At 44.3% G+C, this 21,906-nt stretch overlaps 2 protein-coding genes across 4 annotated transcripts in view; one reads left to right on the top strand and one right to left on the bottom strand.

Annotated features, from left to right (window-relative positions):
• Positions 1-1,800: 1,800 nt before the first annotated feature.
• Positions 1,801-12,905, bottom strand: ZNF597 (zinc finger protein 597). Its single transcript, XM_003269212.4, has 4 exons — positions 12,728-12,905; positions 12,490-12,575; positions 10,162-10,288; positions 1,801-6,897 (listed from the first exon to the last, which is right to left on the bottom strand). The coding sequence occupies exons 2-4, from the start codon at positions 12,520-12,522 to the stop codon at positions 5,783-5,785; spliced, it is 1,275 nt and encodes a 424-aa protein (XP_003269260.2). The 5' UTR covers positions 12,523-12,575; positions 12,728-12,905; the 3' UTR covers positions 1,801-5,782.
• A 112-nt stretch (positions 12,906-13,017) lies between these two features.
• Positions 13,018-21,906, top strand: part of NAA60 (N(alpha)-acetyltransferase 60, NatF catalytic subunit) — a 42,012-nt gene continuing 33,123 nt past the window's right edge. For 2 of the 3 annotated variants that reach the window (XM_030799197.1, XM_030799198.1), the window contains exons 1-3: positions 13,054-13,262; positions 16,865-17,003; positions 17,846-17,915. The gene's annotated coding sequence lies outside the window, so the exon portion shown is untranslated. Of the gene's footprint in view, positions 13,263-16,864; positions 17,004-17,845; positions 17,916-21,906 lie in introns of all 3 variants that reach the window. The other variant, XM_030799196.1, reaches the window with a different exon arrangement.

The following is a 21,906-nucleotide window of genomic DNA, read 5'->3' as shown; positions in this document are numbered from 1 at the left end:
TCTGGCTGCTATAAGAAGTTACCATAAACCGGGTAGTTTATAAACAACAGAAATTTTTTTCTCATAGTTCTAGAGGCTAGGAAACCCAGATCAAGGTGCTGGCAGATTCATCGTCTGGTGAGGGCCATTTCCACAATGGCACCTTCTTGCTGGGTCCTCACAGGCTCGAGTACAGTGGGCCAATCATAGTTCACTGTAACCTCGACTTCCTGGGCTCAAGCAATCCTCCTGCCTCAGCCTCCCAAGTAGCTAGGACTACAAGCACCAGCCACCACACCGAGCTAAATAAATTTTTTGTAAAGATGGGGTGTCGCTATGTTTCCCAGGCTGGTCTTGAACTCCTGGCTTTAAGCAATCCTCACACCTTGGCCTCCCAAAGCACTGGGATTACAGACGTAAGCCACCACACCCAGCCTGCAGTCTCTTTTATAAGGACACTAATCCCAATCATGAGGGGTCTGCCAAAGTCCCCACCTCCTAATAACATCAATTTAAGTGTTAGAATTCCAACACATGAATTTTTAGGGTACACAAATATTCAAGCCATACCAAGAGGAAAGAGGGAATGTTTGTTGATAGCATGAGCAATTGTATGGATGTGGCCCCACATACTAGAGGCAAACACATCAGGGGCTAAAAGCATGAGTTAAGAGCATGTGTTTTGATGCCTGAGAGACATCTAAAGGATGATCTCCTGTAGGCACCTGAATGTAGGAATCTGGAGTACATAGAAGAGAAACTGGAGCTAGACCTAAAGTGAGGTCTTTGTAGCCATGGAAGTGGCTAAGCTCACCTGGGGAGATACCATTTACCAAAGGTAAGCCGAGGGTACATTCCAGCTAACTAGAAGCATATTAGAATTTGGCTGCAGACAATGCCAAAAGCCTAAGAGATTGGTACTGGTTCTAAAGAAAAGACACTCTACCCAGCCCAAGTGAGATGTACAAAGTACCCATTTCAACAAGCCAGAGACACACATGGTAGTCAGGCCCACAGCTCTGCATTGCCTAAGTGAGATTAGAGCTGGGACGGTGGCCCAGAGCTTCTTCTGCAGTCCTAACGCCTAGAATCATGGGATGGAGATTCGTGTTAGTGCCCGAGACTCACACCCATGATACCCTCCTGCTGATGCGGAGGAAGAGAGCTAAGGAGTTCCTCGGCAAACGCTCTTACCCGTACTGCTAGATTTACACAGAGATCACCTAGCGATATACAGTGGATATGGCCAGGCACATGGCCACAGCCCACCACTGGATCTCCTCGGTTCACCACAGCCCACTTGCCCCAGGAATGCGCAGGCGCTGCCGGAAGCGGGCACCGGAAGCGGCTCGGCTCGTGGCTTCCGGTTCCTTACCAGTGTGCCGCTGTAGCGCAAGTCATCTCGTTGGCACTTCCGCTGACCCGTGCAGTTGGTGGCCAAGCTGGAGACCCAGGATCTCCCTGAGGCCGCGCGAGGTCTTCTGGGAGTCCTACTCACCACATCCGCTACTCGGACTCCAAGCTTTAAGTGGCAACCCGCGCCAGGCAGTAGCTGCTCCGTGAAGACAGAGGTTCTTGCCCCTGTACTTCTGTGTACAGCAAAGACGAAAGGAAATTGAGGTCTAGCGCTAGCTTCCCAGAATGATACCAGAATTTTCTGCTGAGTTCCAGGGAGCAAACGATTTTACTTCCCTTATTAAGTAGCACGAAGTCATTCACTCACTGTCTCTAAACCACAATCGTAACAGTCTTCAAAATTAACCTGATTGCCACCTAAAACCACTGAAGTATTTTTTTTAAAAAGTTCACTTCACTGCCATCATCATAAAATAGCATTTATTAGAAGCCAAATTGCACATTAGACGTAATCAATAACTTCAGAGCTTGCAAACTAGAGCAAAGACTGATGAGAATACGTCAAAAAGAGTAAGACCCAAAACATTAAACAGTGTAAGTGTATACAATAAATACAATTCTGAGGTATCCAAAGGAACTGGAGATTACAGCACATTCTTACGTTTACATAGAAGAATATTTATATTGTATTCCCCCCTACGGACTTAATGCAAAGAGGAATGTCAATTTTAAAAGACAAAACACCTGTACTACTTACATGGGCCTTGGAAAGATGGGTAATGGTCATCTTTGAATCAGATCAATAGCTCTCCTAAATTACAAAACTAAACTAGATGAATACATACACTTCTAATGTAATGAACATCATTTTGTTAAACAGATGGTCAAAGCAAAAACATTTTCCTACTAAAATCCCACAGGGATAACAAGTTTAATGAACATTCAAAATAGACTATTCATATAAACTATAACCTGCTATGTCTCCCTTTGTACACATAGGCAGTAAATTGCAGATTACTTTGATCAAACTCTGCAGTTTCAGATTGTATGACATCTTATGCTGCAGTCACTAGAACACTGCCACTTAATTATATGGAAACTCAGGAGGCAAAGACTCAAAATGGCATTTAATGTGAAATGTCATTTGAGTTTTAACTCCCTGAATTATTGGGTTAGTCATTTTCTATGTTAAATGAGGAGGTGTCAATAGACTACCACCTGTAGCAACAAAGCTCTAAATAAAACTATTTTGAGTCGACCTCATTCAAAACAACTACATTCCACAATTTCTTAAATTACAAAATGTAAACTGCTGACATCTGAATTCCATTGGAAAAATGCTGTTTTCATCAATGAAGACTGTTTAAAAGACTGTTTAACTATTCCAGCAATCATGTTAAGGAACTGTTGGATACACATTTTCATCACTGCATCAACAACAAAAACAGAGAAATTTGTCTGAGTCAATTTATTCAACACAAAGTTTTCACTCTCATAGTGTGTTGACTTCCATGCTGTAAAATGCAGTTAACCAATCATTCATAGCAATAAACTCTTGCATTTAGTTTTTCATTCCCATATTAACTTTTATCCAGTATTTGTGAATAGCACCTAATATGGTAGGCTAGTATCTCTGAGTTAATGACAGTTTCATGGAATTTATCTCCATCAGTTGACACTGCAAACAGAAGGGTGAAATGCCATCATCATAAAAAGCCTGAAGCTCACCAGCAGATACATCTTTTCCTTCAATTCCCTGGGGGTAAAGCAGCTTGAGTTACATCTAGCAAATGTATTTAAGCACAAGTGCACAAAAAGCACAACTGAAAATACGCCTGTTTCACAGTAACTGACACTTCCGGGATTTTCATTTTTTTCTGCATACCAATCATTAATAGTATTATACCAAAAAGCCATTATAGTTCTACCCACATGTATGTTAATGTTTCTGAAAAGGGCTATTTTTTCTAATCTTTTAGGAAGTTTGTCGTAATCTTGCAAAATCTGGAGAAAACTGCAAAAAAAATTAGAGGTTAATTGTGAAGGAAGACTCGTGTGGAAAGGCAAACTTCCATATTAAGGTGCAGAACAGGATGTATGGCACAAATTCTCACTTTCTGTTATATATTCTAGGAGCCAAAACAAAAATGACAGCATCCATCTTTTGTATCACCCCCATTCTGTCCAAGTGTCTAAGATATTCCCCTCTACTTTCTGCAGCAACTCTGCTAATCCAGACCTTTCCCAATTTCATCCCCCATCCTGTGACTCATTAGATCTTTGACTGAAATATTAGGGCCCCTGATATGTGCTGATGAGGCACCTGCCAGTTTCTCCCACTGAGGGCAGAAGCAGGAGAGCAAGGAGGTGGCGTTCTTGTTATTTAACAAAGATCATGGTATCTCAGAGTTGCCTAATAAGTAATCTAACTGGAGACTATCTTTCTACACATTTCAAAGCACCTCAGAGAAACCTGGAAGCTGGTGTCCTGTCTCCTAAGAGTGGAGACATCAGAAACAAACAGCCAAGTCTGACCTTGACATACAGAGGAGCACATAGTCTCAACCGTGGATCTGCAAACAAGAAACAAGACAAGAATGACAAAGAGAGAGAGAAACTCTCTCTGGGTTAGGGATGTTTTTGTTAGTTTCAGTTTTCCTCTCACCTGAACACTATCTTCCTGCCTCTACTCAGTAATAAGCGCTTAGCTGAGTAGCCAGCATCTTTTTGTATATTTAGTCCTCAATCTGCTGTTCTGTAGGACCACCTTCTGCTACCTTCCATACAATTAGTCCTCAAGAGTCCTTTATCTTTTCTCCCAGCAAAAATTCCCAGCAACAATTCAATTTTAGCAAATATTTTACTTTTATACTATCTATTTAAACAGAATGAGAGCATTCTTCCATCCTAATCAAAACCCATGTAAATACTGTTTTGCTGATAGGCATACAATCAACTTTAATGAGAAATTGTATATGAATCTATATTTACAACATTCTGGGTTCTTTAACATTAATAACAATACTATTTAATAATATTTTGCTCCAATATTTATCTATAATAGCAGTATCTAAAGATCTACATATTATCAAGTATTTTGGTTAAAATCTAACAATTTTCTATAGGCATTTTCTTTGGAGATGGAGAGGAAATGTTATGGGTGTTTTTTAAAAAACCCAAACCCAATTAAGACCTTCAGTACTGTACTCTGCCAAGTGTGAAATCTCTCATCTGATTAGAGGGAAAAGAATTCAAACCTGAAGTCCTGGAGAGTCTTCTGCTGCTTTGTAACTGTGTATGTTAGTCAGGCTTTGGGTACAGCACAAAGGGAACGAAGTGGTTCCAGGATGCAAGCACACAGTATCGCCTCCATGAGGACCACCCTTGCCTATCTCAGCTCCCCTTTCCCTGGCTGCCTGTAGTGCTACTACGTGGTGCAAATGCCAACAAATGCTGCAGTCTTGCAGACTGCAGGGTCTTTGGAGTCAGAGAGACCTAAGCTTAATGTCAGTTTCACCACAATGTGATTTGTGTGCTGGGCAAAGAACTGACTTTACCCTCTGAGGACTTCAGTTTCCTCGTTTCTGAAACAAAGATTTTTTTTTCTCTGTCACAGATTCTGAAGATTAAATTACATAATATATCTAAAGTAGCTAGCATGCTCACTGAGAAACAATTACAATTATTCAGAGGAAGACAGGTAATGTGCTTCAGTAGCGATTTGAAGGCAAATCTTAGAAAAGAGCAAGTACTTCTCCTCCTCCCCAAGTCCAGCCTCCAGAAAAGGGCTGCGGTTAGACTTCCAAAAGTCCTTGCAAACAATTGGGTCCTAAATGCCAATACGTGCCCCTGGCATCAGAACCATGACAGAGAACTCTGGATACTAAAGGCCATCAAAATATAAACTAGTCCACCCATTTGGGAACTTTTACAGGGCAGAAAAAAACTTCTAAACGCCTATGGGAATTCACATGTAAAACGGCAATCTTATACAAGTATTACATTCAAATAGTTATAGCAAAAAAATATATAAAACATATAAAAGCATTTACTTTCCTAGATATGTCTGCAGAACTGGCAAAATATAAATAAATTCTCCTCCTTCTAAAAGTTAGAAACTACGTAAACAAAATTAAAATAACTCTAGCAAGAGCCTTCATTTTAATGAAAATTGAGTTTAAATAAAAGCTGTGTATCTTTTTCTGGCTCACAGTTGAACAGTAACTGAGTTCAAATCCTGGGTTCATTCACTAGCTTTGTGACATGGATTTTGCGTCCCTAGTTATCAAATGGAAATGATACTGCCTAAATCAAGGTTGTGGTGAGAATTAAGTGTTACATGGGAATGTGTGTAAAGTGCTTAGCACATTGCCTGGGACATATACAGTAACTGCTTCCCACCATACAGATACTGAAAAGCCCACTCACTAATAACAAGTTGTTATATTTACGTGGTGTTTTTTATGTGAGTTCGCTTATGAGTAATGAGATGCAAATTCGACTTGAAACTTTTCCCACACACGGTACATTTAAAAGGTTCCTCTACCATGTGGCTCTTCTGGTGGCATGCAAGTTCTGAGTCCAAAGCAAAACTTTCCTCGCATGTTTTGCACTTATGGGGCCTTTCCTCTGTATGAATGTTCTGATGGGAAATAAGCTCAGAGAAACAAGGAAAGGTCATGTCACAGTCAGGACATTGTAAGGGCTTGAATTTTGAGAATGAGAAGAAATTGTCCCCATCATCGCTGCAGCGTTCAGAGTCCTCGTCGTGGCTCTTCTCGGAAAGGGCAGGATATAAGGACTGCCTGAACCTCTTCATGCACTTAGTGTGCTGGTACTGGGGGCCTGATATGAATGTTTCCTCAGGCAAAGCAAGATTTGGTTTCTCATTAAAATGTTTATCACAGTTAGTAGATTCGTAGGCTTTTTCGGCAGTGTGGCTTTTCTGATGCTGTGCCAGTCCCGGGAGCCACATAAAACCTCTACCACATATGCTACATGTATAGGGCTTCTCCTTTACGTGGCTATTCATGTGTCGGGACAGATGCGAGTGCTGGCGAAAGCTGGCACTGCACTTGGCACACTTATAAGGTTTCTCACCAGTATGGATTCTCCTGTGTGTCCTCAGGTTGGCTCTATGATTGAAGATCTTCCCACAGTCACCACATTTATGTTTTTTCTCTCCTGAATGAATTTTCTGATGCAAAACCAGGTATGAATGATCGCTGAAGTTTTGGTCACACTCAGGACATTTGTACACATTTTTGGCTCCTTCCCAGGGAGAATCGAGAATTTCAGAAAGTGTGTTGGTTCCTAAATATTCAGAGAGTTCTACTAATGGGGTGTGGTTTTCAATGGTAACTAAAAGGTTGATGACCCTTCTCTTGTAAGTGGGAGTTCCACTTAATATTTTCGCTTCAGGGTTTCCAACTCCATCCTCAGAGGATTTTTCTGGGTAAGGGACAAGGGGTGCAGCAACGGGGTACTCTTCTAAGGCAAGCTCGTCAAGTTCCATAGACTCTAGGCTTAACTGCTGATTAATCTCAGGCTTGCCTTCCTCTCCTGTTGATAAAAACAAAAGAAAGCAAAACACAGACAATATCTTCAAGGGATACTGGGGAAAAAGTAAGCTAAGGTAGTTACAAAGAGGACCAGGAAACTTTAGAAGGGTTATCCTATAACCCAGAAACTAAACACACAAAATCAGGACCAAGCAGACTCTCCTGGCCTCCCAGATGATCCAGTTTTGGGTGAATATCCAAAGGTAAGGAGGAGAGAATAGCTATAACTCAGTCAGAGTCCAGTGGGATAGGTACTAAGGACAATCTCGGTAGTGGCTGTCTAGAGGTGAACTTTTCCAGCTAGTCTATTTAGGCCTCAAGAGCCTTTCATTTTTGAAGCTATCTCAAGTGACAGCAGAACAATTAACAATTGGAAAAAAGATTAGGATTCATATTTATCAAGAAAGAGAGAGGTTGGGCAGAATGTCTCATGCCTGTAATCTCAGCACTTTGGGAAGCTGAGGTGGGAGCATCACTTGAGGCTAGGAGTTTGAGACCAGTCTGGGCAACATAGTGAGATCCCATCTGTACAAAAAATAATTTTTAAAAATTAGCCAGGCATGGTGGCACATGCCTGTAGTCCTAGATACTCAGGAGGCTGAGACAGGAGGATCACTTGAGCTCAGGAGTTTGAGTTGTGCCACTGCACTCCAGCCTAGGTGACAAAGCCAGAACTCGTTTCTTAAGAAAAAAAAAAAGATGACAACAAGAATGAGGGGGAAAGAAAATAATTTTTAAAAAGAGCCTGGGCGCGGTGGCTCACGCCTGTAATCCCAGCACTTTGGGAGGTCGAGGCGGGTGGATCACGAGATCAGGAGATCAAGACCATCCTGGCTAACACAGTGAAACCCCATCTCTACTAAAAAAAAATACAGAAAATTAGCTGGGCATGGTGGCAGGCGCCTGTAGTCCCAGCTACGCGGGAGGCTGAGGCAGGAGAATGGCATTAACCCAGGAGGCGGAACTTGCAGTGAGCCAAGATCACGCCGCTGCACTCCAGCCTGGGCGACAGAGCAAGACCTTGTCTCAAAAAAAGCAATAATAATAAAAAAAAAAAAAAGAAAAAGAAAGCAATCAAGTGAGCATTCTTCTCCCATAACAGAGAAACACGGGTTATCAGAAATAGTTTTATTATCACCACGAGAACTCTCCAAAATCTCTTTACCCCTCACTGAGGAAAGATCAAGGTAGAAGGCTGTGTGTACTGCATGAAAATAACAGCCAATCTACTTACAAGGATGGCTGACAAAGCTAACATTCCTTTGTAATATTTCCCAACTATTCTTCAGTTATAAAGCAAATATATCAATACAAAAGGAACTTTTCTTTCCAGAGAAACAAAGTTCTACAATTTTCCCAACTCACTGACTAGAAGGGGCTGCCGTATAGTGTATGGGAATCCAGACAGTACCAAGTGGTTTTGCTGATTTGAGGGGACTAAGTTCAGAGATCAGGGATGCCAAGGCAGCTAGAATTTGAAAGCAAAACAGCAAAGAGGCAGCTGCTTAGAAAGAGAGCTCAGGTCATCTACATGGGGTCCCCTTAAGACTTTCCTGAGGCTAGGTATAGTGGCTCAAACCTGTAATCCCAGCACACTGGGAGGCTGAGGTGGGAGGATCGCTTGAGCCATGGAGTTCGAGACCAGCCTGGGCAATATGGCAAATCCCCGTCCCTACAAAAAAACAACAAAAAAAGCCAGGCATGGTAGTGCATGCCTGTAGTCCCAGCTACTTGGGAGGCTGAGGTGGGAGGACTGCTTGAGCCTGGGAGGTCAGGGCTGCAGTGAGCCGTGATTGTGCCACTGTACTCCAGCCTGGGTGACAGATCAAGATACTGTATCAAACAAAATAAATAACCCCACAACTTTGGCTGAGTAGTAATTTACAAGTGCATGAAGCAACTACCCAATGCCGTGGAAAGAACCGCCTAAAAGGAATAACAGAGCAATTACCAGTCCATGTTGCCTCCAGCCAAAGTGGAAAGACTTAAGACATTGAGCAGCAATGTCCACGGAAAAATACTGCCTTAGCAGTAACTCAAATAAGCCCTAGCAGAAAGGTTGATCTGAACCTATCCTAACAAAGCCAAAAAAAAAAAAGCACACCTTGAAACAATCAAACTGACTCCAAGTAACTTAACTGCCTCCCACAACAAAGTCCAAAATATTTTTAAAAACACAACGAAATCCCAGGTCCAACAACATAAAATTCTTAAGCTAACATCCGACCAAAATTTACCCAGCAAGTAAAGAAAATATAGAAAATATAACCCATAACTAGAAGACAAATCAATCAATAGAAACAGACCCAGAAATGACATCGATGTTAAAACTAGCAGGAAAAAAAAGTTTAAATAACCATTATAAATATACTCCATACGTTTAAGCAGACAGATGACAACATGAACATGATGAAGAGAGAAGTGGAAGAAAGAAAATATGAGTTATTTAGAATAACTAGTTATTCTAGTTATTCTTTTCTGACTAGGATTGAGTATCTAAACTATTCCAAACTATTTAGAATAACTACTTGGAATAAATAGTTTAGATACTCAATCCTAGTCAGAAATAAAATCTACTCAGGCACAGGAGTCCATCTGTGTATGGTTCCCCTTAGGTGAGTAAGGCATAGCACCCCTTAAGAGTAAATCAATCTCCAGTCTTTAGCAAATGATAGTGACCGATACTAATGGGATTTCCCAAGTACAATTGTAAACTGCAACAAATGTTTGTCAAAGATTACCAAATACTGCCATCTCTTGGACTAAACCACAGGCACTGTACTAGACTGAACTTTTGTCTTTAAGAAATCATCTCGGCCAGGCACAGTGGCTCATGCCTGTAATCCCAGCACTTTGGGAGGCTGAGGCAGGCGGATCACAAGGTCAGGAGATTGAGACCATCCTGGCCAACAGGGTGAAACCCTGTCTCTACTAAAAATACAAAAAATTAGCTGGGCATGGTGGTGGGCGGCTGTAGTCCCAGCTACTTGGGAGGCTGAGGCAGGAGAATGGGGTGAACCCAGGAGGCACAGTTTGCAGTGAGCAGAGATTGTGCCACTGCACTCCAGCCTGGGCAACAGAGCGAGACTGTCTCAAAAAAAAAAAAATCTCATATTTTAAAACTTTTTCTCTCATACAATTATCACCTCCACATAAATTACTCAGGGACAGGTCCCACTCCACCACACCAACATGTGGATAAAGCATGAAGTTCTCATCCTAGAATTGGCAAAAGTTCCAGATGCAGGAAAAACAACTGCCTTACCCATCAAAGCCGCATCCTCCAAAGACTCTTTTGTAGCATCTTTGCTGAGGGACCTCTGGGCAGGGTGCAGAGTCACACATTCCTCTTGAGAAAAATACACAGCCAGATCCTCAAAGAGTATTGGTCCCTGAAACATAAGAGCCTGTGTCAGCACAAGAGGTTAGAGGGTCAGTCCCTCACTTAACCTAGGAAGGATGAAAAGAGCTAGAAACATCAGATGCATGGGATAAAAGGGCTTAGTGTAAAAGGTTCTTGAGTGCAGGAGTAGGGTAAATGGGTTCTAAGGGGTGGGGTGAGGGTTGGGAAGAAGAGAGTAAACATGGACATACATTTTTAGGCAGTGGTACAAGGACGGTGGACTGTGAGAATTATTGTCTATCTCGAAAGAGAAAAGATGAGGGAACAGCTCTTAGGGAGGGAACCATTAAGTAAGGATGCTCTAAGAAAAGGAGAGGGTTGGGGCTGGGTGCGGTGGCTCATGCCTGTAATCCCAACACTTTGGGAGTCGGAGTGGGGCGGATGACTTGAGGTCAGGTGTTCGAGACCAGCCTGGCCAATATGGTGAAACCATGTCTCTACTAAAATTACAAAAATTAAGGCCGGGCACAGTGGCTCACGCCTGTAATCCCAGCACTTTGGGAGGTGGAAGCGAGTGGATCACCTGAGGTCAGGAGTTGAAGACCAGCCTGACCAACATGGTGAAACTCTGTCTGTACTAAATACAAAAAATTAGCCAGGTGTGGTGGCGCATGCCTATAATCCCAGCTACTTGGGAGGCTGAAGCAGGAGAATCGTTTGAACACAGGAGGAAGAGGTTGCAGTAAGCCAAGACTGCGCCACTGCACTCCAGCCTGGACAACAAGAGCAAAACTCCATCTCAAGCAGAGCTTGCAATGAGCCGAGATTGCGCCACTGCACTCCAGCCTGGGCGACAGAGCGAGACTCCGTCTCAAAAACAACAACAACAACAACAACAACAAAAACTCCGTCTCAAAAAATAAATAAATTAAAATAAAATGTAATTAGCCGGACGTGGTGGCATGCACCTATAGTCCCAGCTACTTGGGAGGCTGGGCCAGGAGAATTGCTTGAATCCGGGAGGCAGAGATTGCAGTGAGCTGAGATCGTGCCATTGCACTCCAGCCTAGGCGTCGCAGTGAGACTCCGTCTCAAAAAAAAAAAAAAAAAAAAAAAAAAAGAAAAGGAGAAGGTTGGGCAGCCCAGGAAGAATCATAAAGAGATAAAGGTTACAGGATTCTCCCAACATCCTTCCCTTTGCTATTTCCTCTCTTTCGTCCCCATGACACTCATTGCTAAGCTCACTCCAGCACTTCATCCAGGCCTACCCCACCTTCTCTAATGGTGTGATAATGAATCACCTGGGATTTATTATTACTCAACAAGTGTGGAGTCTCGAAATGTGCTTAATTTAAAAATTCATTCAAATTGGAGAAGTACCAAATCTGTAATTTTGGGAACCATTCCAGAAAGTCACTTTTAATAGTAGCACTTTGGGAGGCTGAGGTGGGAGGATAGCTGGAGGCCAGGAGTTCCTGGGCAAAGCAGCAAGACTCCATCTCCATAAAGAAGTTTTAGGCCAGGTGCGGTGGCTCACGCCTGTAATCCCAGCACTTTGGGAGGCCAGGTGGGCGGATCAAAAGGTCAGGAGATCGAGACCATCCTGGCTAACACGATGAAACCCCGTCTCTATTAAAAATACAAAAAATTAGCCCGGCGTGGTGGCGGGCGCCTGTAGTCCCAGCTACGCGGGAGGCTGAGGCAGGAGAATGGCGTGAACCCTGGAGGCGGAGCTTGCACTGAGCCGAGATCACGCCACTGCACTCCAGCCTGAGCGACAGAGCGAGACTCCGTCGCAAAAAAAAAAAAAAAAAAAAAAAAAAAGAATTTTTAAAAGTAGCCAGACACTGTGGTATGCGCGCCTCTCGGATACTCGAGAGGCTGAGGATTCCCTGAGTTCCAGACGGAGCTATGATATCAGCACTGCATTCCAGCCAGACGAGCAACACTCCAGCGACAAGGCCAGACCCTATCTCCAAACAAAACAAAACAAACAGATAAGACACTGAGAAACCCTCTCAGAGATTCCTCCACAGGGCCCTGCTCCCAGTTGGTAGTTCTGAAAGAAGGAAGTTGGTAAACCACTTCTATATGTCTGGTCTTGGAACGAAGAACGCTTGATCAAAGGGCTATTTGGGGCTCAGGCGCACTCCTACCACAACAGGCATGCCCAACTCTCCTCCAAAGGAGGGGGTCAGGCAGAGACCGAAAGCAGCAATAAACTTGGACGAAAAAGGTACCTCGACTCACCTGGGCCTCGGGCGTCGGGGGCATGGACGCCATTTGGCAGGTGGAGAATGCCTTCTTCAAGACGCCACAGGGACTTCGAGACAAAGCTGCGGGGGGAGAGAACAGTTCTTAAAGGGACCAATTCTGCTGCCAAGTTCCACCAATACCCCTAACCTCCCTCGATTCCCCCCGAACCCCCCTTAAAAACCTACGCCGACTGCTCCTCCTCCTGGCCCGGCCTCGAAAGGGGCCCACTTACCGCTCCGCAGTTAATGACAGGCCTCGCGCTCCCGGACAGGAGCTGCAGAAAGCGACGCCCGACCGAGACGCTACGAAAAACGCCACGGCCACTGCAAAACTCCCACGCTCTCATGCTCCTTTACGCAGGAGCTGCGGGAAAAGCCGCCGGAAGCGACCCGCCCCCAGCCCTATCCGCCACCCTTCCCTTTGATTGGTGGGAGTCCTCCCGAAGGGGAAGTCCTTCTTTTGTGTTGACCAATTGAACACCTTATCTGAGGACCTGTAGCCACTGGGGCAGCTGCGAGAGGTAGTTTTCCTCCTTTTCTCTAAGCAAGCATTTCCGCTTCCGCTAGCGGGGTCTCCCCCGTGAGCTCCGGGCCTGTTTATCCGCTGAAGTAGGGTCTTAGGGTGACCCCAGAGGGACGTAATGTTTCCGAGAAGAAGGACAGAAAGAAGACTGGGAGACACTGGAACGCGAAAGAAAATCGGTAACAAAATGTGGGTTCGGCCAACGGTGCCCTGTAGGCCTGAAATTTCGGTCTGGCCAGAGCGAGGTGATGGAGAGGCCGGGGGTTCGGGCCTAGCCTGGGCTTGAGCTGTCCTTTGTGTCTTGAGCGGATGGTGGGGCCGTGGAACATGAAGGAGTATCTTTTTGTACGTTCACAACGTTCACATCGGTGTAGGCCAGGTTGCTAGGCTCTGACTCAAAGTGTTCTAGAGGCATTACGTATTGTACCCGCAGCTGCAGCCTAACCGAGCCGCGTCAGCTTCCTAGTCACAGAGGATCCCACGCGGGAATAGAGCCATAGGTTTGCGTCGCGGGACGTTGTTCGCCCCCAGATACCTCACATTCAGCCTACCCTAGGGCCAGTTATTTCCTATTGTGTACAGGGGGAGGAGGGAGTGCCCTGGTGTAGACATTTGGAATTGGAAAATTGAGCTCCTTCCCAAGCTCTGCCACCGATTGGTTGGTAATCTTGGCCAGTTTACAACTTTGCTTTCCTCGGCTGAAAACAGCTCAGAATGCCTCTCTGGGCTAACTCAGAGGGTAATTTCAAAGATTATAAGATAATGTAAGTGAAAGAAATTGCCAGTTTATAAAGGTGTTTGGGGAAAAAAAAAGACGAAAATGATAGGTACCTTGATAGAAAAGCCTGAAAAGTCCCAACATATTTCCTTATTCCAGTGCCAGGCACATTCCTGTATCTAAAAGCTTAATGAATGGCTGCATGGTTATTAAAACAATATTAGGAGATTTGACAACTTAGGTAATGTGATTTTGTGGAATATCTGACAGGATAGTTTCAGCTACAAGTAACAGAAAACCCACCGAAAGGATGTTCAAAGGAGTTAGTTAATTCGGTGGCCCAGTGACAACATCAAGGTCCCAGTGCTTCTCTGCCACCCTTAGCATGTTGGTAAAGTTGACAATAGAATCCAGGTAAAATATACAGACATATATTGTGTCATGTACCCATCCTAAACTAGTTATTACCAAGAATAAATATCATCATTGTTTGGGGCCCATCATGCTTCAGGCCCTGTCACTAGGGGAAGGACCCAGCCTCCCATGATAATCTACCTGGACAAAATCAAGGCTTTGTTATAAATGAAAAAAAGAGATGTGGAAAGTAAGTTACATAAGAAACTACCAGTATCTGCCACAAATGATATCTCTTGACAGCTAACTAAGAGCTAGACCTTGTGGGGATGGATCACAAAAGAGGTAGCTGGGAAGTCCCAGTAAAGGTGCTTCCAGGACAGGTGGAAGAATGGTAAGAACAAACTTGCCTACAGACTAGACCAGTCCAAAGCATATATGTTGAAGAAGAGCTAATAGCCTATATATGAAGGTGTAAGCCAAGAAAATGTTCATTATTGAGTCACTGTGGTGTTCACGTAGTCATCTTTCCCTTCTTGGTTTGTGCTTATCTTTTTTTTTTTTGAGACAGTCTCACTCTGTAGCCAGGCTGGAGTGCAGTGGCACAATCTTGACTCACTGCAACCTCTGCCTCCCAGGTTCAAGTGATTCTCCTGCCTAAGCCTCCCGAGTAGCTGGGACTACAGGTGCCCGCCACCATGCCCGGCTAACTTTTTTTTTTTTTGTATTTTTAGTAGAGATGGGATTTCATCATGGTGGCCAGGATGGTCTCGATCTCATGACCTCATGATCCACCCACCTCGGCCTCCCAAAGTGCTGGGATTACAAGCGTGAGCCACCGCGCCTGGCCTATTTAATGCTATTCTTCCATCAGCAGTGTCTCATTGTAGTCTGAGATTCTCCTTATCTGGATTTCTGGCTCTTTCATCAAGAACAAGAGACTCCCATGGCTCTCTTCTTTAAATCCTGTTGCCATAATTACAAAGAAATAAACACAGTTTCCGATGCTTTGAAATGAAGCATGTGGTATTAACTCAGTGGATTACCAGAGAGAGGGATATAGCTGAAATGGGAGAGGAAAAAATCTTCTCTAGACTGTCTTTCCTAAGAGCTATCAAAACTATAAACAAGTAGACAAAGAAGGAGGAAGCTTGAAAGCTTTCCCTTCCTGAAAATAAAGAGATGACATACAAAGTCCAAGATAGACCAAGATTGAAAAATTAGACTGCATTATATCTCTAACTCAATTTTGTAAAAAATCAGAAATGCTTGACTATATACCCACTATATGTTCAAGTAACATATTTTAATCATCAAAATTTAAAAATCCTTCCACGACAATCTTTTGCAAGTTTTTCCATTTCTGTCTTTAACATGGTACTAGTAATAACGACTACAACCTGTTTTTGTATTGAAATTATTTCTATAGCCCAGCATCTGCTTTCTCTGAAAATTATCTTTTTAAAAATATTAAAAATAGCATCATTACAAAAGCAGTATATGTGCATTTTAGAAAGTTAGAAAAGGCTGGGCACAGTGGCTCACGCCTATAATCCCAGCACTTTGGGAGGCCGAGGTGAGCGGATCACAAGGTCAGGAGATCGAGACCATCCTGGCTAACATGATGAAACCCCGTCTCTACTAAAAATACAAAAAATTAGCCCGGCGTGGTGGCGGGCGCCTGTAGTCCCAGCTACTCGGGAGGCTGAGGCAGGAGAATGGCGTGAACCCTGGAGGCGGAGCTTGCACTGAGCCGAGATCGCGCCACTGCACTCCAGCCTGGGTGACAGACAGAGCGAGACTCCGTCTCAAAAAAAAGAAAAGAAAAGAAAAGAAAGTTAGAAAGTACAGGGGAAAAAATAGCACCACATTCCTGTCACCCAGAGATCACCACTATTTACTCTTTATTATTTTTTATTTTTTTTGAGACAGTTTCACTGTTGCCCAGGCTGGAGTGCAGTGGTGCGATGTCTGCTCATTGCAACTTCCGCCTCCTGGGTTCAAGTGATTCTTGTGCCTCAGCCACCAGAGTAGATGAGATGATGGGCGCGTGCCACCACACCCATTTAATTTTTGTATTTTTAGTAGAGATGCAGTTTCGCCACGTTGACCAGGCTGGTCTCAAACTCCTGCCCTTAAGTGATCCGCCCACGTCAGCCTCCCAAAGTGCTGGGATTACAGGTATGAGCCACCGCACCTGGCCTACTCACTGCAACCTCCATCTCCCGGGTTCAAGCAATTCTTCTGGCTCAGCCTCCTGAGTAGCTGGGACTACAGGTGCGCACCACCATGTCTGGTGAATTTTTGTATTTTTAGTAGAGGACCGGATTTCCCCATATTGGCCAAGCTGATCTCGAACTCCTGACCTCGTGATCTGCCCGCCTTGGCCTCCTAAAGTGCTGGGATTATAGGCGTGAGCCCCTGCCCCCGGCCCCTACTCTTAAGTGTATATTTTTTCCCTAGTGATTTTTTTATGATGATGCAGCTGTATATTGAAATGGAAAGATACTCGTTTTTGGGAGTAAAATTGGTTATGAAACAAAAATAATAACAAAGTTGCTTTTGAAGACTATACGTTAAAATGTTAGTGGTGTTATATTTTTAATTTTTATAGGTACATGGTAGGTGTATATATTTATGTGGTACATGAAATGTTTTGATGCAGGCCTGCAATGTTTATTCACTTCAGGGTGAATGGGGTATCTTCCCTGGCAATGGTTAACATGATTTCCAAAATGAATTGCTCACTACGTTTGGTGTGTTTTCCATTCCCAGATGGTACTGCCTTTTAAGGTCTATTACTTAAACATAAGTATGGCTCTGGTTCTTATGGCCTTTACTGTATCCTTCATGAGAAGTTGATACTGATCGGAAATTGACACAGAGCCTTCTCACCTACACCAAGGGAGTCTAGGTAAGCAAGATTATCTTTCTCCCAGCTTCTGCAAGAGGCTTTCTTACTGGTGTTCAGAATGCTTGATTGAGCAGTTAGAAAACTGTTGCTACGTAGTCTCCAGGCTTATAAGGGAACAATGGCTGCAACTCATGCCTGCAAGAACAAGAGGTTCACACAGTTTTGAAATTAGCACAACTTCTAGCTGGATAGGAGTCTTTTTAGTTTCATTTAGTCTTGACTTGAAACTAATAGGAGTCTTTTAATCAGAAAAAAACTCAGAGCTCTAAACGTACCTTCAACATGTTAATTCTGTTACCAAAAACTGGCTTTGCTGTGTATTAACTCCAACAGAATTCTTTTTCAGTCACTGAGGCAGAGGTGCTTCCAGAGAAGGATTCTTGACCCACTCATACTGAATAATTATTGTTACTAGACGCTGCAACCAAAGACCCTGGAGGGTAGTAAGAGGTACAAAGAATGCAGGTTAGATACAGTGAGGACAGAGAAGAAATGATGGGTTGGAGGCTGGGCGTGGTCACTCACACCTATCATTCCAGCTACTTTAGAGGCTGAAGCAAGAGAATCACTTGAGTCTAGGAGTTCGAGGCTGCAGTGAGCTAGCATTGTGCCACTGCACTCCAGCTTGGATGACAGAGCAAGACCTTGTCTCAAAAAAAAAACAAAAAACAAAAAACAAGATGGGTTGCTTTGTAGTTTAGCGAACTACATGTTTACATAGTTAATTTTTCCCCAAAAGGGCCCATCAGATTGAGGGTTTGTCTGACACTCACTAGCCTATGAGTTGTAGAGATGGGATGGCGAGGAGTGAAGTGATGGCCTTGTGTCTTTCTCCCCTGCAGCATGCAGAAAGGCTGTACCTGGAGGAAGGAAGTGCGGAGCCAGCCTGAGTTGGGAGAAGAGCTCCAGAGAGTGAGTCAAAGCCCTCTGTGTCCTGCTATGAATGATGCCCTCATAGTCAGAGGAAGCCTACTTAAGTGAAATCCATTTGGACCTGTAAAGTATTAAATATTTTCTTAATTTTTAGTACTGAATGATAGAAGGCATCTAGTGAAACAAATGCTTTCACTTTTTTGCTAGGAGGGTAAATGAGTATATTCTTACGTTAGGTACACAGGGATACAGTACAAGTATGCCAGCCTCTCTAAACTATAAACAAGTAAACAAGATTTGTGAATCTGATTGGTAAGCCCGGTCTCAGGGCACACTGACAATGTTAGTGGAGAACGAGACTCTCCCAGTGTGCTGCCCTGACCCTCTGAGATTGGTCTATGTAGCCACGTGGTGGTCATCCTATGCCACCTCTGGTTTGGTTCTAATCAAAGGAAGCAGTATCATCTTTGGTGATCTGTCTTACACACTTGCATCATTTTATACCAAAGGAGAATTTCTTTTGTTAAAAATTTATTTTTCATTATCTACTCATAAAGAAGGCACCAAAAGGCTGGGCACAGTGGCTCACGCCTGTAATCCCAGCACTTTAGGAGGTGAGGTGGGCAGATCTCTTGAGGTCAAGAGTTCGAGACCAGCCTGCCCAACGTGTTGAAACCCCATCTCTACTAAAAACTACAAAAATTTAGCCGGGCGTGCCGGGCGAGGTGGCTCACGCCTGTAATCCCAACACTTCGGGAGACCGAGGCGGGCGGATCACGAGGTCAGGAGATCGAGACCATCCTGGCTAACACGGTGAAACCCCGTCTCTACTAAAAATACAAAAAATTAGCCGGGCATGGTGGTGGGCGCCTGTAGTCCCAGCTACTCGGGAGGCTGAGGCAGGAGAATGCATGAACCTGGGAGGCGACGGTTGCAGTGAGCCGAGATCACGCCACTGTACTCCAGACTAGGCGACAGAGCAAGACTCCATCTCAGAAGAAAAAAAAAAAAATTTAGCCATGCGTGGTGGCGCCCAACTGTAGTCCCAGCTACGTGGGAGGCTAAGGCAGAAGAATTGCTTGAACTCAGGAGATGGAGGTTGCAGTGAGCTGAGATCGCGCCACTGCACTCCAGCCTGGGCGACAGAGTGAGACTCCATCTGATATGGTTTGGCTGTGTCCCCACCCAAATCTCATCTTGAATTCCCATATGTTATGGGAGGGACCCGGTGGGAGGTAATTGAATCATGGGGCAGGTCTTTCCCATGCTGTTCTCGTGATAGTGAATAAGTCTCATGAGATCCAATGGTTTTTAAAAAGGAGAGTTTCCTTGCAGAAGCTCTCTTTAGTCTGCCACCATGTGAGGCATGCCTTTTACCTTCCACCATAATTGTGAGGCCTCCCCAGCCACGTGGAACTGTGAGTCCATTAAACCTCTTTTTTGTAAATTGCCCAGTCTCAGGTATGTCTTTATCAGCAGTGTGAAAACAGACTAATACATCGTCTCAAAACAAAAAAAAAAAAGAAGGAACCAAAGAAGAACTTCTTTGGAAGCAAAATATTTGGCTCCTGACTGAAAGGGTTTTGATCTATGCATACATTAATAAACCCTTCAGAACCATGAGTTGGGATAATTCACTGTCCCTCGTGCGAGTCTCATGGAGCTTTTCTGCCCGTCTGGGAGTGCTCCTGGGGTGGTCTGTAGGCCTCTCAGGCAGAGCAGAGGCTGGTCAGCAAGCGACAGGGCTTGCCATGAAGTGGTTTGTTCATGATTTGTTTCTGGGACCCTGGGAAAAATGTTTTCAGGGTCTGCCTAGAAAGGCTGCTCTTGGAAGCTCGTGGATTTCTTCCTGGGTGAGTCAGAAAAGTTGTGATCCTGCTGGGCGCGGTGGCTCACGCCTGTAGTCCCAGCACTTTGGGAGGCCAAGGCGGGTGGATCATGAGGTCAGGAGATCGAGACCATCCTGGCTAACATGGTGAAATGCCATCTCTACTAAAAATACAAAAAATTAGCCCAGCGTGGTGGCGGGCACCTGTGGTCCCAGCTACTCGGGAGGCTGAGGCAGAAGAATGGTGTGAACCCGGGAGGTGGAGTTTACAGTGAGCTGAGATGGCGCCACTGCACTCCAGCCTGGGCGACAGAGTGAGACTCTGTCTCAAAAAAAAAAAAAAAAAGAAAGTTGTGATCCAAGGGAAAGCATATGGGTTTTAATGATGAACCAGTTTGTTCCTTTGTCTCCTGGTTTTCATTCTTCATGGCATGTGCTCGGGGCAGCCACTGGAGAGAGGCATCATTCTGCATGGTATAGAAGCCTTGGGTGGGTGTTTCATCATCTGTAAAATGAGGACAACAATACTGAACTTTCAAGGCCATTGTAAATTAGAATACACAGTACAAGCATTGTAAGTTAGAAGTAAGTTAGAACATACAGGAGGAATTATACCTCAGTGTTTAGCATATAGCAGACACTTAGTAAATAATGCATTCACTCTGTTCCATTCTAGAAGCTCCATTGTTGTTTGTACAGGAAACACCTCTGTTGCGGTGCTTATCAGATCGTCTTGTCATCACGTAACTCCTCAAAGGCAGGATGTGTGTAATCACACATTTCCTTGGTCACCATTTGTACCTGGAATGGGGAAGGAAGAAATGAAAAGAATCCAGTATCTAAGCTCAGCCTCCATTTCACTTGCACGCCTTCTATTTATGAAAATATAGTACTTGTCGGGCCGGGCGCGGTGGCTCACGCCTGTAATCCCAGCACTTTGGGCGGCCGAGGTGGGCGGATCACAAGGTCAGGAGATCGAGACCATCCTGGCTAACACGGTGAAACCCCGTCTCTACTAAAAATACAAAAAAAAATTAGCCGGGCGAGGTGGCGGGCGCCTGTAGTCCCAGCTACGCGGGAGGCTGAGGCAGGAGAATGGCGTGAACCCCAGGGGGCGGAGCCTGCAGTGAGCTGAGATCGCGCCACTGCACTCCAGCCTGGGTGAAAGAGCGAGACTCCGTCTCAAAAAAAAAAAAAAAAAAAAAAAAAAAAAAAAGAAAATATAGTACTTGTCCATGTAAATAATATCTCTGAATGGATACCAGGAAAATGGTAAGATGAGTTAGCTGGAGAACTTGGGTACTGAGTTGGAGGGAGGGTAACTTATTTTTCACCAATGTATCCTTTTGTTTTGCTTTAAAATAATTTACCACAGGAATGCATTACTTCTAAAAATAAAAATGTTTACTGTCAGAAAACCCCCAAAGTTAAACCAAAATATGTTAGATACATCTGTAACACTCATTATAAAAGATGACATATAAATGACTCAAAAATAGAAAAGATGATCAAACTTACTGAGAAATGTGGATTAAAACAATGAGACCTTTTTCACTTAGATTGCAGAAAGGTAAACAATAATACCTGGCCGGGTGTGGTGGCTCGCGCCTGTAATCCTAGCACTTTGGGAGGCCGAGGTGGGTGGATCACCTGAGCTCAGGAGTTGGAGACCAGCCTGGGCAACATGGCAAAACCTCGTCTCTATAAAAAATGCAAAAACTAGTGAGGCTTGGTGGGAGGCGCCTGTAGTCCCAGCTACTCGGGAGGCTAAGGCAGCAGAATCACTTGAGCCCAGGAGGCAGAAATTGCAGTGAGCTGAGACCACACCACTGCACCCCAACGTGGGGGACAGAGCAAGACCCTGTCTCAAAAAAAAAAAAAGAATATTTGGCTGAGCATGGTGGCTCACACCAGTAATCCCAGAATCCCAGCACTTTAGGAGGTAAGGTGGTCAGATCACTTGCACCAGGAGTTCGAGACCAGCCTGGGCAACATAGTGAGACTCTGTCTCTACAAAAAATAAAGAATTAGCCAGGTGTGGTGGCGCATGCGTGTACTCCCAGCTACTGGGGAGGCTGAGGTGGGAGGATCACTTGAGACCAGGAGGTCGACGCTGCAGTAAGCCATGATCATGCCACTGCACTCCAACTTGGGTGATAGAGTGAGACCTTGTCTCAAAAAAATTAAAAAAGACTAATCCCC

Source organism: Nomascus leucogenys, chromosome 18, assembly GCF_006542625.1.
Source record: "Nomascus leucogenys isolate Asia chromosome 18, Asia_NLE_v1, whole genome shotgun sequence".
Classification (NCBI taxonomy): domain Eukaryota; kingdom Metazoa; phylum Chordata; class Mammalia; order Primates; family Hylobatidae; genus Nomascus; species Nomascus leucogenys.
The sequence above is the reverse complement of the archived record's forward strand: the minus strand, read 5'-3'. Positions and strand labels throughout refer to the sequence as shown.